General features: G+C 42.6%; 1 protein-coding gene across 1 annotated transcript; it reads left to right on the top strand.

Annotated features, from left to right (window-relative positions):
- Positions 1 to 1451: 1451 nt before the first annotated feature.
- On the top strand, positions 1452 to 12248 carry TEX36 (testis expressed 36). The gene is made up of 4 exons (XM_055345749.1): positions 1452 to 1502; positions 7174 to 7305; positions 8086 to 8166; positions 11952 to 12248. Exons 1-4 carry the CDS (start codon positions 1452 to 1454, stop codon positions 12246 to 12248), a joined length of 561 nt encoding a protein of 186 aa, XP_055201724.1.
- The last annotated feature ends 6813 nt before the right edge of the window (positions 12249 to 19061 follow it).

The raw sequence follows: 19061 nt of genomic DNA, 5'->3' as shown, positions 1-19061 counted from the left end.
GGGCAGGTGGAAACTGCCCTGAGAAAAAGCAGCTGAGCCAGCAGTGAGAGCAGGCCATGAGCCCAGGGGCCAGGACCAGGCCAGTCCCACACTCTGGGACCTGCCCTTTCTCCACCCTGCTGCCTGGAGAATAGATGCCACCTCTGGGCCACAAGGAGGACAGTTGGCAGTGGTGAGAAGAGGAGGGAGCCTCACCTCAGGGTCAGAGATGGTCAGCTGGTCGGAGAAACCCAGGCAGCCTGCGTTTCCCCACACAGCAGCTCTGCCTGTCTGGAGCTGGCCCAGCGGCTCCCCAAGCAGAGGAGGACACTATCCTGTCTTTTTCTCCTCTACCCTTACTGCACGACGTTTGCCCCCTGACTGTGAGAGAACTGTGCCACCCCAGGCATCACATCCAGGAGCCCTCCACTCTGGGCCACCAGTGCTGGCCGAGGAAGAGGTCTCATGTCACTGACACGGAAAGTCTTGTGCGAATGCCCAGCTTGGTGATGAGGGAGTGAGATGGTGCTGGACAGTTTCTCCTATAGGTGTTTGCTTTTATTATTTCATGGAATAGCTAAAAGAACTGTTAAGATAGAGCATTTAAAATAGGAGAAAGCAAGCAGAAATCACATTGCTGAGTAGAAGAGAGGCAGACTTGGGTGTCTGGGAACAGGAGTAGCCGGTGCACCCCAGGGAGGCCCGCTGGTCCCCGGGAAGGCTCATGAGCTCTGCGGCCATCCCATGACCCAGTGACGGCTCCACTGGCTGAGTGATGTAAATGTCAAAGGCTGTCATGGAGCATAAGGAAGATAAAAAGACATGAAAGTATTCAGCTCAGCACAGCACCTGGCATTTCATCATCGCTCACAGTGGTTGCTTCCTTGTGGCCTCAGTGCTGGGCAGTAAGGTGAGCAAGCAGTGGGTGCCCTCAGGACAGAGACTCTGAGCTGGGACACGGGGGGAGGCCTGGGGCCTGGGTGTAGCAATCCCACCGAGGAGGAGATGGTCATCTCCGGCCTGGATTCAGTTCACTTCTCCGAAAACTAAGAAGTTGGGACAGATGGTTACCATGGGGACAATCAACCCCAATGTCACCAGTTCGAGGGCTGAGAGGTACAAAAGTTTGCCATCATCTCCAGGCCATCTTGTCCCCACCTGTTAATGGTGGACCTGTTAAGGGGGCTCCCTCAGCTGGGACCCGGTGGCTCTCTGCCTCACACCTTGAGGAACAGCAGCTGCAAGGACCCCAGCGCAGGAACCCTCAGAGGGCTTAGAAGACCCGCAGTCCTCTCCCATTGTGATGGGGGCTCTGATTCTATGGCAACAGTGGACACCCCTGGATCTCCCCCCCCTGGTAGAGGCTGAAGGCCAGGAAGAAGGAGGAGGAGTGTTTTCCAGATGTGCAGAGTTTACGAAGCAGTGGGAAAGCAAGGGAGCCAACCTCAGCCACTTGCAGCTTCCTGCTGAAAATGGCCAAAGGAAGACGCTTCAACCCAGCTTTAGACAAGGACGGAAGATGGGTAAGAATGATCGCGGCTCCTCTCGCCTTTCTCAGGCCACGTGGGTGTGGTCAAGGTCACAGAAGTGAGTCTAGATCCCGCTGCTGCTACTTCACGTGGCATCCGCTCTGAGGAATCACTTCCCTAGCCTCAGTTCCTTCTCCTGTGAAATGGGGCCCTCATAGCGTCCTTGGAGGATTAAATGAAATAAATCTCGTGTGCAAAGCACTCAGCACACCTGTGAGTGTCCACGAGGCAGGCGTGGCTGTGTGCTTTCTTTTCATGACCTCTGTCTTGCCCATACTGAGTGACCTACAGTATCATGTGTGCTGTCCTCTCCCCTCCTCGAATATGAGCTCCTCGAGGGCTGGAATCATTGTCTTCTTATTTACCGACTGTATCAGAACAGTAATACATGGAAAAGTTAACACTTTTTGCTTGTTTACAAAGAAAAGGAAAAATGGAAAACGTCTTGGAACGTTTCAGTCTGAAGACTTTAAAAAACTAACTTTATGGGGTGCCTGGATGGTTCCATCAGTTAAGCGTCTGACTATTTTGGCTCAGGTCCTGATCTCAGGGTGGTGAGGTCAAACCCCGTGTCAAGCTCCAAGCTCAGTGCAGAGTGTGCTTGGGATTCCCTCTCTCCTCTCTGCCCCTCCCTTTGCTTGCGGGCTCTCTCTCTCTCTCAAAATAAATAAATAAATAAACTCTTTTTAAAAAAACCCTAACTTTACCCACCGGGATGTGAGCTTGGCTAAGCAGCTTTAGTCTTAAATCACAGTCTCTTTGTCTGTTAAATGGGATCATAGTGTACCAAGGTTATAGGGCTATTGCCAAGATCAATGAGACCATTCACGAGTGCTTAGTATGAGGCGTGCAAACAGAATAACCACTCAATACGTGTTAAATATGTATATTAATGTTATATATATAATCTACATTGTGTTCTTCCCTATATATCCTGCTTCATTCCTCAAAGATTTACAGTAATGTATGGAAAATAGTCACAATAAAGTAGGAAAGCATAAAAACACTAAGAATTCAGAATCATTTTGAATATATTTTAGAATAAAAGGCTGAGACCAGGAAGGTATGTTAACATATACCGGCCATGTGACCTACATGACAGCTATTTATATAATATCATCAGATTTGACTCTGAGATTCCTGGCAGCCACAGGAAAATGGCAAATAGGATGAACTACATAACACTAATCAGTCTTTTTTTAAAGGATTTTTTTAAATTTTTATTTATTTATGATAGTCACAGAGAGAGAGAGAGAGGCAGAGACACAGGCAGAGGGAGAAGCAGGCTCCATGCACCGGGAGCCCGATGTGGGATTCGATCCCGGGTCTCCAGGATCACGCCCTGGGCCAAAGGCAGGCGCCAAACCGCTGCGCCACCCAGAGATCCCAACACTAATCAGTCTTGAAGAGAAACACACAAGTTTCTCAGAGTAAGTAGCTTCCCCTCTTCCTATCACCTATGATATCAGCGACGATCGGGTTTGACCGGATTATCATAAAAAGCTGACTGCAGCCTCTTAACCAAACAAGGGTTTGTATTTCTCAAGTAACAATAAATCCACAAGGAAGCGGGGACAGATGCTCTGAGGGGTCATCAGGTTCTTTTCAGTTCTCTGTTGTGTCATCTTGGTGTGGAGCCTGGGAATGTCCTCTGTCAAAGGACAACGAGACTGAAGGCACCTGTTGGCTAAGTCTGTCCCTTTTCTCAGGGAAAACAGAGCTATCCCAGGACCCTCGCCCTGCAGACTTCTACTTTTCTCTCATTGGGTCCCTTGGCTAATTTAGCCACAACGGGGTTTGGGGAGGCTTTTTTTTTTTCAAGCAGCCACATTGCCACCTCAAACCAAGTCAGGGTTCTGTTTCATGGGAGAAAGCAGGAAAGAACATTTCATCTCCTACTATGATCCCAGGACTGTGCCCAGAGCCCGGTCTCAGGTGGAAAGACATTACCTCCCAAAGTCCGACTCGAGCGTTTGGTGTGGGTTCCTTCTGCTGCCAGCACCTCAGAGCATAAAAAGAATAGCGCTGATCATGAAGTTTCCCAAAGTAACTTGCAGACAAGTTGGGAAAATTAAAGAAACCGTTGGCTTTGAGTCAGCAGCAGCCCATTGGGGAGGACGGTAATTGCCACATTAGAGGTGACAGTCATTTTGCAGTTGACCTTGCTGGTTGTAATCTGGCTGTTGCCGGGGAGGAAAGGCTTTTTCCATACACTTTCACCTTCCTCTTTAATATTGCAGTCATTGTGTGATTGAATGCAGCAAAAATTTCACCGCCAACTAGTTAAAAAGCTATATTTCATGGTTACAATATCCAACAGAAGGGTTTATTTCACAGCTATCATGTTATCACCATTAAATATATATTTTAAAAGAGTGAAATTAAAATGCTAGAGCCGTTTTTTTTTTTCTCCCAGTGATTTAGTCCATAGACTCCCAGCATACAAATGAACTCAAGTCAGTTGTCATTTAGTGGGCGAGAGGGATCATTCCTGATGCTCCCACCCCCGCCCCGATTTTCCGTAGCTGCCCAGACAGCCAGACTGGAGGGAGGGAGCGAGGAAAGGTTCTGGGTCTGGAGGCCCTTTGTTATTATTTATATTTACTTTGGAAGAAGAATCGTTTTAGAACATTGAAAAAATAGAACAGAATGAATTAGGAATATATAGGTTGACTTGGGGAAATTTCTAGGGTGCCCTGTTAAGTGGGGAAGCAAAGAGCAGAAGAGTGTGCATCCTACGGTCCAATTTTTGTAAAGCAAGAGAAGCCCTGCAGGTTAGATGTCGGTGTACATGACCACTCAGCCGTAAATACCGTCTTCTGGGGTGACAAAAAGGGGAAGGGGAAAGTAGTCAAAGTTACTCTTAAATAAATAGGCGTGCATGATGTTTAGAAACCACATGGATGATATGATCCTAGGTATTACTCATACACACACACGGATGTATGGAGAAGATGGTCACCAATGAGTTCATGGGAATTTGACTTCCTTATATTTTCATGTTTGAATTTTTTTAAACCATGAGTATGTATTACAACTGCAGTCAGAAACAAATATTAGGGACGCCTGGGGGGCTCAGCGGTTGAGCGTCTGCCTTCAGCTCAGGTCGTGATCCTGCGGCCCCGGGATCGAGTCCCACGTCGGGCTCCTGCACGGAGCCTGCTTCTCCCTCTGCCCATGTCTCTGCCTCTCTCTCTCTCTCTCTGTGTGTCTCATGAATAAATAAAATCTTTTAAAAAAAGGTTTTAAAAAAGAAACATTTTTGTTGTGAAAAAAAAAAGAGAATGCAATGGATGCACTTAGTTAAGAAACATCTGTACAGTGGAACATGATGGTAAAAAGAAAGTCTTCCTCCTTCCTGGTTCCCTACTCCCTCCCTCCTCCTTCAGGTCCCTCAGAGAGCCTGGGCACTGACTCCTGGCTGGTTGGGCACTGGTTGGGGCACTGGCTGGTGCTGGTTGGGCCACTGGCTGGGGCGCTGGCTCCAGGCTGGCTGGGTGCTGGTTGGGTTGCTGGTTGGGGCTCTGGCTGGGGCACTGGGTCCTGGCTGGCTGGGTGCTGGCTAGGTGCTGGTTGGGGTGCTGTTTGGGGCACTGGCTAGGGTGCTGGTTGGGTGCTGGCTGGGGTGCTGGTTGGGGTTCTAGCTGGGGCACTGGCTCCTGGCTATCTGGGCACTGGCTGGGTGCTGATTGGGGTGCTGGCTGGGTACTGGTTGGGGTGTTGGCTGGGGCGCTGCTTCCTGGCTGGCTGGGTGCTGGCTAGGTGCTGGTTGGGGTGCTGGTTGGGGTTCTGGCTGGGGCACTGGCTCCTGGCTATCTGGGCTCTGGCTGGGTACTGGTTGGGGCACTGGTTGGGGTGCCGGCTGGGGCACTGGTTGGGTGCTGGTTGGAGTGCTGGCTGGGGGTGCTGGTTGGGGTTCTGGCTGGGGTGCTGGTTGGGGTTCTGGCTGGGGTGCTGGCTCCTGGCTGGCTGGGCTCTGGCTGGGTACTGGTTGGGGTGCTGGTTGGGGTGCTGGCTGGGGTGCTGGTTGGGTACTGGTTGAGGTTCTAGCTGGGGCGCTGGCTCCTGGCTGGCTGGGCGCTGGTTGGGGCGCTGGTGTGTGGTTGTTTCACTGCCCAGACCCCTATTCCTTCTCTCCTCACCCTGTGTGCACCCTGAATGACTATTCAGGAGTGTTTACTGAAAGTTCTTTCATTCGGATGTGTTCTGTAAATTAGGTATTGTCATTTTGTGAGCACGGATTCTTTATTTACATGAGTGAGGCTGGGTTATAGATCCCATTCTGGTTTTCTTTTTTCCACTCAGCATGTGTTTATAAGATGACTCGGTGGCTGTGTGTCACCTTGCCCATTGCTTCTCATTGCTGCTGAGAACACCCCACCAAGTGTACAACGTGTACAATATGACCTCTCCTCCTTTTTACATAAACGGTAACATGCTGAACCCACTGTGCAGGCCGCGAACAGAAGCCACCTGAACATACAGTTATGCTGTGACACGAGAAGGAATGAGGGAGACTAGCAGCGTTGGCCAAATTCCTTATAATCCAGCAGAAAGGAAGCAGCAGGGGCCTGAGGTGTGGCAGTGGTTTGGGGATCGGGGAGGTGACAGCTGTGAGCACAACTAGAACCTGCTAGCAGGTACCGGACACTCTGTGGTGCAGGCATTTTCCCTTTTAATCACATCTACCCAGTCAAATAAGTCTTATGATTCCCATTTCACAAATAAAAGAGACTGGGACTTGGAAATTTCGATCTCTTGCATCAGGCTCACCTCATAGGAGAGAGAGCTGGGCTTGGACTCAGGACCTTTGAGTCTATAGCCTGTGACCCGACCACCAAATTACGGTTCCTCCCTTGTTGGAAGCCCTCGGTGCTCTGACCCTGGGGATGCCTCGGCTGGAGGCCTCTGCCTCCTTGAGATCACCCCCTCTTCCTAGAACAACCCACACCTGACGACTGATCGATGAGGGAGCACAAGGGCCCAGTCCCCTTGTCCTGGCTCAGGACAGTTCTGAGAGACCATCCTATGCAGAGAGAGAGAGAGAGAGAGAGAGACCCAAGGCTTTCTTGGGACCACCTCCCTCTGCTCAGTCTTGCTTCCTAACCCCCAACTCCTGCCGTTCACGGGGAGATATGGGCAGCCTCCCCAAATAGTCTTTATTATTATGCTTTGTATCCTATGCCCTATTTTTATCCTTGTGGACTCTTCCCACCCTCTCCCAGCAGAGACTCAACTGTGTTTTAGAATCCAGCTCCAACCTGCGGGAGGTTGGCTCACCCCTGTGAACATAGGCTGGATCCCCGTATGGGGAGTGCCCTGACAGGAGGGGAATTTCAGCCCAGTTCTATCTTCTCTGAGCACATGGCTCCTGCCCCCCGGGTCACACCCCCTCGCCAGGCAGCGGAAGCGTTTCCAGGCTCCAGTGCAGCAGGGGTGGCCCTGGTAACTTGAAACAGCTGGCAGTGATGGCCTGGGGCCATTACAATATATATATTTTTTTGTCTTGGAATGAATACTTGAAAATTACAAAAATTATGCCATTTCCATCACACACCAGAAGCACCCAAATGGCATTTTAATCACGTTACGGAGGAAGCCCCGATACTTGGCTTTGAGACACAGATGTGTCTGGTTTTAATCACAGCGTGTGCTGGTTTTCCAGTTCCCTCAGATCGGACTAACACAAAAGACACCAGAATCCAGCACAAGTGCAATGTTAAAAGAACCCCACCGTCCGCATTTGTCTCGGCAAGTAGAGGAGAGGCTGCCACCCATCTACAAAGTTCGGGAGAAGGTGAGTCCAGGGTGCTGGCCAGGGCCGCATGTCCCTGTGGCTCTCCAAGGGGGCAGTCCCACTGGCATTTCCAGGCAGTCAGTTCTTCTTTGGAAGGACCTGCTCTTTTGTCATCCCCTGCTCCCTAAATGCTGGTAGCATCTCACCTCATAACCTGGTCACTGTGACACCCCAACTACTCTCTAGAAGGAACTATCTCCTGGTGCAGACAATCAAATTAGGTTCCTCTGTGGACAAGACACACCGCCTTTGGTTACAGCTCGCAGATCATTAGCATGCACATTCTGCCTCCCTGGCCACTTCATGAACAACTTCAAGGGCATGAAGTGGCTGGAAGGAGCAGCAGGCATGGCCGTCACCCTTAGCTAACTCCTGCTGTCTGTTGAAGCCTCGGGCTCTGGGCTGCCAGGATCCTTGTTGGTCAGATGAAGAAGTCTGGTCTTGATGGCCTCAAAAGTCCTTACCAGCTTTCAATTCCATGATCCTATACACTTTTCCTTCCTTGTCTTCAAAGAAGGTGTTTTGAAAGAGAATTTTTTATGATTTTCTGCAAGGTCACCAGTAAGGCTGAGTTTAAAAAAAAAAAAAACCTTAAGTTGATGTGCACACCAATGACCTCGCTGCCCAGTGCCGGTTGCTCCTCTCCGGTGATGGCCTTAATTCTTACTCAGGGGTCACTCTGCTTCCTCCGTCTTCCTTTCATGCTACTGTATGTCGTTTCTGAAAGCACATTGGGGTTCTGATGTGTGTCTTTTCGTCTCTTCCCTCACTCTTTTCCAGCAAGCGGTCAATAACAACTTCCCCTTCTCTGTACACGACAATCGGCACAGCTTTCAGAGTTCTGGATGCTACCTTGACTCTGTGAGTATTCCTCTCCAAATTCCTAGTAAGACTGGGAGCGCCACTGGGAGGCACCTGAAGATAGAGGACTTTCCTCAAAATTGGAACAAGATCAGAACTCATGCCTCGTAGCAGTTTTTTAAAAAATGCACGAAGCTCTCAAAGTTCCATGCAACTTTCTACACCGGCCTTCTGCCTACGTTTGTGTGCACTTCATGCTGCTCAAAGCGCCTTCTGGTAAACTGTCTCATTCATGAGCTTTCTTGTGAAGATCTATAATGGGAAGGAGGGGTTGCCTGTGTGTCTCTGGTGGACAGAATGCAGCCCCATAAGGAGAGGTCAGAGGGAGGAGAGCTTACATAATACAGAGGACTTCTCAATGACTATAGAGTTGTCTTTCCCTAGAGGTGGTGAGTTGTCCTTAGTGGAGAAAATAAAGTCTGATAGCACTTGTTAGTGGTGGTTATCACAGCATTCTGACATGAAAATATAGTGAGCTGCATAATTTCAAATTTTCTAGTAGCCACATGACATAACAAGGGGTAAAATGAATTTTAATAGTATATTTTACGTAAGGTGATAGCTCCCCAAATTATCAAATCGACGTGTAATCAATATAAACATTTTTTAAAGATTTTATTTATTTATCCATGAAAGACAGAGAGAGAGAGAGAGAGAGAGAGAGAGAGAGAGAAGCAGAGGTATAGGCAGAGGGAGAAGCAGGCTCCATGCAGGGAGCCGGACGTGAGACTCGATCCCGGGACTCTAGGATCACGCCCCAGGCCAAAGGCAGGCGCCAAACCGCTGCGCCACCCAGGGATCCCTATAGACATTTTTTTTTTATGAGAGATTTTACATTCCCTAAACTGAGCCTTTAAAATCCAGATTGGCACCTCTCCATTTGGAAGACCCACCTTTGAAGTGCGCAGGTAGCCAGGGGTTATCAAACGGGACAGGGCAGGGTTAATATTATCTCAGATGGAGGGTTGGATCAGGTGATCTCTGGGAATCCTTACCAAATCTGAATGCCAATGGTGGTAGTGATGATGATGTACATAATTCCCATCATTTATTAAGCATTTGCCATATGCTAGCATCTCATACTATCTCATTTAATTCTCATGCCAACACTTCTGGCTAATACTCTTATTATCTCTAATTTAAGGATGGGGAACCTAATAACAGGGAAGATAAACAACTTGCCCAAAGTTATTCTTTCCTCTAGGCTACCATATCTAAGCTAAATGGAAGTGGTTTAACCTTGAAATTCTGGTTTGCCCCTGGCTGAGTGTTGAATAAAGATCCAGAATATTCACTCTGCCTGCCTCTCTAAATGGAATGCTTAAAATGGTTTTCTAAATTATCAAAGTAACATATATGCTTCACAGCTTTCAAATGATACAGAATTAAATAAAAGTTAAAAAAAATTGCACTCTTTCTTTCCCTCCTGACAAGGTCACCTTGATGGCTCACAAGGTGGGTTTTTGGTTTGGTATTGGTTTTTTGGTGGGTAAAATTGGAGAATTTTTTTTTTTTTTTTGCAATTTACATGCACACGTGCACATATAAGTGTGTATCTTGATATAATAAACAGGGTTGTACCACATGTATTTTTCAGAGCTATGTTAGTCTCATAGAAAATACTGGAAGCTTTCCAACTTTCTCTACCTTTGGGAATAGTTTCCATAAGGTGTGGACTTTCAGTTTAATGAGGTTTATATAGAATTTGCCCATAAAATTATTTAGATTTGATAACATTTTTTAGAATAAGTTTTGTTTTTGTTTTTACCATTTGCCCTTTTTTTTTTAAACTATTTTTTATTTTTTTATTTATTTATGATAGTCAGAGAGAGAGAGAGAGAGAGAGAGAGAGAGAGAGAGGGGCAGAGACACAGGCAGAGGGAGAAGCAGGCCCCATGCACCGGGAGCCTGATGTGGGATTCGATCCCGGGTCTCCAGGATCGCGCCCTGGGCCAAAGGCAGGCGCCAAACCGCTGCGCCACCCAGGGATCCCTACCATTTGCCCTTTCAATGTCTTCATTGGTTATTAATCTATTCAATTGACTTCTTGTGTACTTATTGCTGATTTGCTGATACGTGTTTACCTAAAATTTATCTATTTCTTTAAAAATTTTTTGGTGTAACAACTCCTGAAATACTCTTATTTTGCTGTTTTTTAAATGTTTTTTTGGTTGCATATTTCATTCATATACTTGTAGCTGTTTTTGTTAATACACTTATTAAAACTATGAATATTCCTCACATTATTGCTTTGGCTATATTCCAACAGTTTTTCTAACTAAAGGTTCATTGTTATTGCTTTTGAATAGTCTATGATTTAATTTTTAATTCTAAAAGTAATTTAGAGGAATGCTTTGAATTTTCTACATGGTTAGAATTTTTTGAGTCATCTTTCACTGCTGATGTCCAATTCTATGGATTATATGTTTTATAGAATATGGATTTTGAATTATAAAGATTTCCTTCATTATCTTATACATGATTAATTTTAACAAGTGCTTCATGAGTGTTTAAAAAGAATATATATCCCCCATCTGTTGATTACAAAATTATTTATTTTATTAATTAAAGACTATTAGTGATGTTACTCAGATTCTTCATATCCTTTTCTTAATTTTTATCTTGACTGTCAATTTTTCCTTGTAAGATTATTCTTGAGTTTCTAAATTCTTTTTGTCTAATATAGTGTAATATCATATCTTTCTGCATAAAAATTCACGAGTATTTTATTTTCTTTGTGGCTTTATTTATCAAAATGAAGTATCTCTCTTTACATACCTTAGTGTTTTTAGCCATGCATTCTAGATTGCAATATTAGCTTTGCCACTATTACTTTCTTTTTGCTAATAACATTCATTACTTTTCCCTTTGTGCCTCTAGAGCCAGTCATCCCCTTTCTCTCTGTCCAGGGGCCAGTCTGTGGGGATTACATTCCTCCCCTTGGATCTGGAGCCCTTGCACTGTTCCCATGGGTTTACCCATGAATAGTCTCTTCACTAAACTCTCTTCAAATTACTCTAATTTGAATGTGCCACCTGCTGCTATTGTGAATGATATTCGTTCTTATGAAAAGACAAACTCACTTTGCTATGGACAGTCCTTGATTTGCGATTTTTTCCAGCTTACCATGGATTTATCAGATGTTGCTCCATGGTGTGAGTCCAGGATGATCTGTAATGTAAAGTCTGTGTAATCTAATGTCTCTTTCCTCTCTTTTGTCTAAGCATAGTGTTTTCTCTTAATTATGATCAGATTGGAAGTACAATTCTGAATTCATAGTAGTTCTGGGCTTCGTGTATGAGGTCCTGAGAGTTAATGAGGAAGCCTGTGGGCAGAGTCCCAAAGGTGTTGCTTCCTTCACACGAAAGATTCCAGCCTCTGTGGACTTCTTGGAGGGAGAACCGTTTATTCCATTGAATGCTGGAATGCAGCCAGGGGTGGATTCACTGAGGAGCCACCTGGGTGCACAGATCCTGCCCAGGGTGCCTGGGAGTCTAGGCTGGCTAGTAGGCTGTTTCCAGCTGTCTCTCTGGTTCTGTCCTCTGTGTCTCTAGAAGACCAGTTCCCTTGGTGGAATTGGAAGACTGCAAGAATAATAACAAAACTACCTGCATGCTTTGAGTGTTGATGAATAGCCTTTAGCAGATCGGTAAAGGATACCTCTTGTAGTGGTTGCCATATTGTGCATTAAGACATAGGATGCTATGTAGCTGGTTTTACTAAAGACCTCAGAACTCTGTGACCATGAATATTTTTCTCCTAAACTTCTTATAATTCTTCCCCAGGGCCTGGGACGTAGGAAGATCTCCCCAGAGAAAAGGCAACATGTTTCAAGAAATTTCAATCTCTGGGCAGGTGACTATGTTCCATCTTGTCTTGATGGTTTTTCAAATAACCAAATATCATATGTCTATCAAGAAGTTGTGGTGGTCCCAATTTTTAGACGCTTCCCAAGACGTTATAATGAGAAATGGAACTCTTTTAAATTTATTCCTCAGAGAAGCTACACAGAATTTTTGAAAAAGAAACCAAAAGTAAGGTTTGCTATTGACAAAAAAGTTAGTTCTTCACTGGAGCCCTAGTCCTTCCGGAAGGTTATTGATGAGTCTTGTAATATTGGTACTGCCCTGAACATTCTAAATTGTCAGTGTTCTCCTAGTTGACATAGGATTTGTTTAAATTAGAGATTAGAGATTGTACATGCCTTAATGCTGAGGTGAAGTATTCTTGCAGTGATAACACAAAGATTCAAGTCCTTATATTGAAAAACTAGAAAAGCTACAGATTATGTTACCACTCTCTGCCTTTAAAATATTTTTGTTTTTAAATAAGGTCGAAAAATATTCAAGTCCTTCTAAAATAAAGATATGTGAAGATATACACATTTTAAATGAAAGTCTTTTAAACGAACCTTTTTTTTAAAACGAAACTGTTTTTACATGAACTTTAAAATTGCCACATTCACTTTGGGGGGAGTTTTAAAAATTATGTAATTAATATATAATTACATTTTCAGTTTGAAAGTTCAAACCGTACAGAGGTAGCAGGAGTTCCCCTTGATTTCATCACATCTCCAATCCTTGTCCTGTTCCTAGAAGTAATTAACCATTTGTTTTTATTCTGTGCATTTATAATCATATACATATGTAGGACTCATAAATTTTGAACATAAACTGTTATACAGCATATAACACTCTATAACTTTCTTTTGAAGTATCTAACAATGTATTTTGGGAGTTCTTACTATGTCAGTATGAAGAGACTGGTTGGCTTTTTAAACTGCTGCACTGTATTCCTTCATACGGATGCACCATGTTTTTAAAAATTATTTTTTAAAATATTTTATTTATTTGTTCATGAGAGACACACAGAGAGAGGCAGAGACACAGACAGAGGGAGAAGCAGTTTTCCTTCAGGGCACCCAATGTGGGACTCGATCCCAGGACCCTGGAATCACACCCCGAGTCAAAGGCAGACACTCAACCACTGAGCCACCCAGATGTCCCCTGAAAATTATGTTATTAATGAGCATTTGAATTTCTTCTACTTTTTTTTTGCTGTCAGACCTGGTACTACATGAACATTTTGGTCAACCTCTTTGGGTGCTTGTTTATATGCACCTCTGGAGTAAAATCTGAAAAGTGACCCTGTTAGTGCTAGACTGAATGGGATGCACAGTTGAGGTTTTAAAAAATACTCCCAAATTACCTTAGAGACTGGACACATTAAACTCCTACCAACCGTAGCTGTGCTTTTAGGTTTCTGCCCCCTCAAATTATCTTTTATTGTTAAATTTATTTTAATTTTTAAATTTTTAGAAAGGAAGGGAGAGAGAGAGAATGAGAGAGGAGGGGGGAGGGTGGGGAGAGGCAGAGGGAGAAAGAGAGAGCATCAAGCATGCTCAGTGCGGAGCAGGGCACAGGGCTAGATCTCACAACCCTGAGAGAAATCAAGAGTCAGATGCTTAACAAACTGAACCAATCAGACGCCTCTCAAATTATCTTTTAGATATTTAAGGATGTATAAGAAAAAAAGTTACTTTTCTTATTTTGATTTCTCTGATTATTGGCGAAGCTGAGCATCTTTTCCCACTAAATGGTCCTTTGTGTTCCCCTCCTATAAACTTAGCAGTGTCACCAGCTCTCAATGCTAACACTGTCTTGTTTATATTTGGATATTTTTCCTAAAGATGAATTTTAGAATAAGCTTGTCAAGTAAATCCATTGGTAATTTGATAGAAATTTCCCCAAATTTAGAAAATAATTTATAGGAGAATTGATATTGTTAAGCCACCCTGAATTTCACCATTTATCCAAATCTTCTCTTAAGTTCTTCCGTAAAGTTTTATAGTTTTCTTCACATAGTTCTGATGTGTTTATTTTCTATGTATATTCCTGCATATTTTGAACTTTTGTGGCTATTTTGAATTTTTTTTAAGTTACAGTTTCAGGTTGATTTTGACTGATGTGTAAAAAAAACCTATTGGTTTTTCTATGTGAATCTAGTATTTGACACCTATCTAAACTTGTAATAATAAATATTCCAAAAAAAATAAAGTTCTGATAAATTTTCAGTTGATGTTCTTGGATTTTCTATGCAGGCGATTATATCACTTGTGAAAATGATAATTTATATCATTTTTAACATTTATACATCACCCTCATTTTATGGCATCAGGTACAATTTGAATATTAGTATAGAATATTATTTTATTTCTGAATGTAATGGAGCTGCTTCTACTCTGTTGCTCTGAAGTCTGACTATTGCTCTAGGTTTTAGATAGGTAATCTTTATCCGGTTAACGATAATCTCTTATTCTTTGTTTCTCCTCCCCAAGCTATTTTGTAAAGTCCATGTAACATATGCACATGGGGAAAAAGAAAATAAAATTAAACAGTGAAAAATAGTTTCTCTGAATCCCTGACTTCAGTTCCCATTTTTTTCTACCAGTACCAGCCCTACTGATGGACAGTTTTTTTACATGCATCTTTTTTCAGGTAGTCTGTATAGAGTTATTCTCTCTCTCTCTCTCTCTCTCTCACACACACACACACACACACACACACGCACACACAAACACATACACGCACACACACACATCTTTAACAAACACCAATGGTAGATGCCATTCCACTATTGCTTTCTACTACTCCACAACCAACTACACTTATGAATGTATCTTTGAAGTTTTGAAGTCATTCCTTACCAGTACTTATAAATCTACTTTTTTTGAAAACATAGTTGCCTGGTATTTCATTATATGGGTGCAGCATGGTCCTGGAATCTTCTGATGGCCATTTATGCAAGTTTCTGTCTTTTCCTCCTATAAATGTCTTTATAGATAAATATTTGTATCCATCTATGGACTTTTCTGTATGGTAAGACTTATAGAATAAACTAGTCCAACCAAAGAGTATGTGGATTTTAAATTTTAGTTTATATTAAATTCTTAAAATTTTAAGATCAAATTTTCTAAAAGAGGCTGTGCTCCAGCTTACAACTTCACCAAGAAGATGTGAGATATGAGTGCTTCTATTTTCTCACACTTGTGCATTATCAAACTTTTTGATATTTACCAATTTGTTAGCTAAAAAATGGTATCATATTTCAATTTTAATGTCTTTCATTGTGTGTGTTGCTATTGAAAAGCTATTTGTGTTTTTTTTTTGCTGTGAACTGTTTATACGTATGTATCTTTCACTAATTCTTCCATTTGTCTTATTCTTCGTCTTATTCCTTTGTTTTATTCTTCAATTATTTGTATGATTTCTTGATATATTAAGATATCAAGGGTTTTATATCAAATGTTGGTTATTCCCTTTTTGTTACCATATATGTATTTTTAACAAATAGAACTTGTTTCTTAGAGAAGTTTTAGGTTTACAGGAAAACCAAATGGGAAGTACCCAGTTTCCATATACCCACTTCCCCTATTATTAACATCTTGCACAGGTGTGGTACAAGCCATGTTTTTAGTTCTGCATGTGTTTTCATGTAGTAAAATGTATGAATCTCCTATTTAATGGCTTCTGAATTTCATGCCTTGCTTAGGATCTCCTTTGTTTGAGATTATGAAATAATTCTAAGTTTGTTGTAGTTCTTGGTAGTGTATGGGGTGACATTTTAGCACATGATGTTTTGACACTTATTGAGATGATCATATAAATTTTCCATATTAATCTGTAAACGTAGTAAAGTATATCAGTAGATTTTCTAATGTTGAACCATCCTAGCATTTTTAGGGACAAACTTTAGTTGTTTATAATAAGCTATATTATTATTTTGATAAATTGAGCATTTGATACACAAATTTTTAAAGTATTTTAAAATCTATTTTTTTAAAAAGGTTCATTTATTTATTTTAGAGAGAGAGAGAGAGCACAAGGGAAGGGGCAGAGGGAGAGAGAGAGAGTGAGTCTTAAGCAGACTCCATACTGAGTAGAGAGCCAGACATGAGGCTTGATCTCATGACCTGAGCCAAAACCAAGAGTCTGACGCTTAACCAATTGCACCCCCCAGGAGACCATAAAATCTAGTTTTTATTTATTTATTTTTTATTTTTTTTTTATTTTTAAAGATGTTATTTATTTACTCACGAGAGACACAGAGAGAGAGAGGCACAGACACAAGCAGGCTCCATGCAGGGAGCCCGACGCGGGACTCGATCCCGGGACTCCAGGATCACACCCTGGGCTGAAGGCAGCACTAAACCTCTGAGCCACCTGGGCTGCCCAAAATCTAGTTTTTTAAAGATTTTATTCATTTACTTATTTGAGAGAGAGAGTGAGCAGGGAACAGGGGAAGGGGTAGAGGGGAGGGAGAGGGACAAGCAGACTTTGCACTGAATGCAGACCCCCAGAACTGCAGGGGCAGGGAGGGGAGGCACTGCTTTCACAACGGGTGGAGGGGAGGACCATGATCTGAACCAAACCAAGAGTCTGATGCTTGATCCACTGAGCCAACTCTAAAGTCCTCCTCTAAAATATGTTTTTACTATGCCCTGACACTGCATGTATAAATTACAAATATCTATAGAATTTACCATGAAATCTCTTGGACCTGGTGCAGTTTTCAGGTACAGATCTTAGAACATCTTTTCAATGTATTTTATAGAGATTCATCTGTATCTTCTATTTTTCTTTTTCTCTAATTTGAGTCACTCTTTTGGGGTTCATTTACTTGTTTCTTTTTAGTAATCTCTACACCCACCATGAGACTCAAACTCACAACCCCGAGATCAAGAGTTGCACACTCCCCCGGTTGAGCCAGCCAGGTGTCCCATCTAACTTTGATCACTACTATTTTTAGAGGAAATCATCTGTTTCATATGGGTTTTTGAATTTGGGATATTTAATATAGCTATTCTCTTTAATGCTTCAAAGTTATGTCCTGTCCTTTGACTTGTTAAATGTTGTTCACATGTCTTTGCTTTATTTACCAAATCTACATTTTTGTTGCTGGTGCTTGCTTTTGATCTCACTAATTTAGGCTTTCATGTTTATGTATTCTGTTCTTGGGCTTATTTATTTCTTTATGGCTTCTCAAGGTGAAAGCATAACTCAATTATATGCAGCCTTTCTTGTTTTCTTGTAAATGTAGGTAAGGCTGTTTCTTTCAAATGTCATTTTGTAGATACATCATGCTCCTCTACATAGTGTTCATTCTTTTTCATAGTGTTCATTTTATTTTTATTATTGTTTTACCTTTTTTTTCTTATCTTAAAGTTTTTATTTAAATTCCAGTTAGTTCACATGTAGTGTAATATTAGTTTCAGGTGTACAATATAGCTATTTAACACTTCCAAACAACACCCAGTGTTCATCACAAGTGCCCTCCTTTATCCTCATCACCTGTTTCTCCTGCCCCCCCCCCATCAGCCTCCCCCGGGTAACCATCAGTATGTTCTCTATAGTTGTTAAGAGTCTGTTTCTTGGTTTGCCTTGCAGACACGTAGATCACTGGAACAGAATCGAAAACCCAGAGATGAACCCACAACTATATGGTCAGTTAACCTTTGACAAAGCAGGAAAGAATACGCATTTTTAAATTTTTATAAAGATTTTTTTTATTTCATCATGAGAGAGGCAGAGACACAGGCAGAGGGAGAAACAGGCTCCCTGTAGGGAGCCTGATGCATGACTTGATCCCAGGACCCGAGGGTCACACCCTGAGCCAAAAGCAGACGCTCAACCACTGAGCCACCCATATGCCCCACAATCTCCATATCTTAGGGTCAATTGATTTGGGTCCTTAATTACATCTGGACAAGTCCCTATTTCCAGATAATATAGCACAGTTATGGGAGTGATATTGAATCACGTTCACAGGTTCTACTCACACTGAAGGGCAGGGAGTTACAAACGAGTGAGGGTCAGCGGTGTCATCCTGGAGTTCTGCCCACATAAATAGCACAAACAGGAAACTGATATTAGTACAATTCATAGATTTTTTTTTCAATTCATAGATTTTATGTGGATTTCACCAGGTTTACAAGTACTTGCATATGTGCTTGTATGCGTGTGTATTTCTACGTGTGTATCCTTTTTTGCTAGGTACAAAATAAAAATAGATTATATCTAGCTTGTTAACTGAGTAAGGAAGTCTAGGTTTTACATGATGTGTACACTTGAGAATTGGATGGGCTATTTAACTTTTAGAAGCTTTGTTTTTTTTTATTTTTTATCTTTACTTTTTAAAAAAGTGGTATAAATTTTTCTTCAATTATTTCTTTGATTATTTTCTCTACTCCATTTTCTCCTTTTCTTCTAGAATACTTCTTAGATGGTTGTGGAAATATCTCAACCTGTTTTTCTCAACTCTGAAGTATTATATTTCCTGACTGCTTGTCTATCTGTACCAGTTTCTGGGAGAATCCCTATATCTCACCTTCCAGTTTGCTAGTTGGCTTTTCAATGGTCCAGTCTGTTATCTAGCCAAGCTACTGAGGTTTTCCTGTCATTTAGCAACATTTTAACTCTTAGAGTCTCTATTCGGGCCTTATTTGTGGATGGAATGTTTAATTCTGTCCAATAATAATTTTACTTACTCCAGTATCTTGTGATTTTTGTCTGTTCATTCTGTTTCTTGGGCGTTGCTCTATGTGTTTGCCTTTCTAGCATGGTGCAAACATTTGGTGATTTTTGGTTTTATGTTCATGTTGGGAGGATCCTTGTTAGTTTATCCGTGAGGAGTGTGTATGTCCTCTGCCCGATGCACCACCCGGGATGTGGCACCAGCTCTGCTCCTGGAGGAGGTTTCCCAGTTTGTCTATTGTGTCTTCCTAGGGCACCGCCCTGATCTCTGGCCCAAGTAACTGCTCCCCATCCTCTTGCCTTGGCACAGGCACAGATCCAGTTCACTGCCTGGCACAGAGAATGTGATGTGACCAACTCGGG

Source organism: Nyctereutes procyonoides, unplaced genomic scaffold (genome assembly GCF_905146905.1).
Source record: "Nyctereutes procyonoides isolate TBG_1078 unplaced genomic scaffold, NYPRO_anot_genome, whole genome shotgun sequence".
Lineage (NCBI taxonomy): Eukaryota > Metazoa > Chordata > Mammalia > Carnivora > Canidae > Nyctereutes > Nyctereutes procyonoides.
This window is presented reverse-complemented; position numbering and strand designations above follow the sequence as displayed.

Coding starts and splice junctions, on each gene's coding strand:
- TEX36 (XM_055345749.1), top strand. CDS start 1,452: ATGGCCAAAGGAAGACGCTTCAACCCAGCTTTAGACAAGGACGGAAGA. Junction 7,306..8,085: donor TCTACAAAGTTCGGGAGAAG/GTGAGTCCAGGG, acceptor ACTCTTTTCCAG/CAAGCGGTCAATAACAACTT. Junction 8,167..11,951: donor CTGGATGCTACCTTGACTCT/GTGAGTATTCCT, acceptor ATTCTTCCCCAG/GGCCTGGGACGTAGGAAGAT.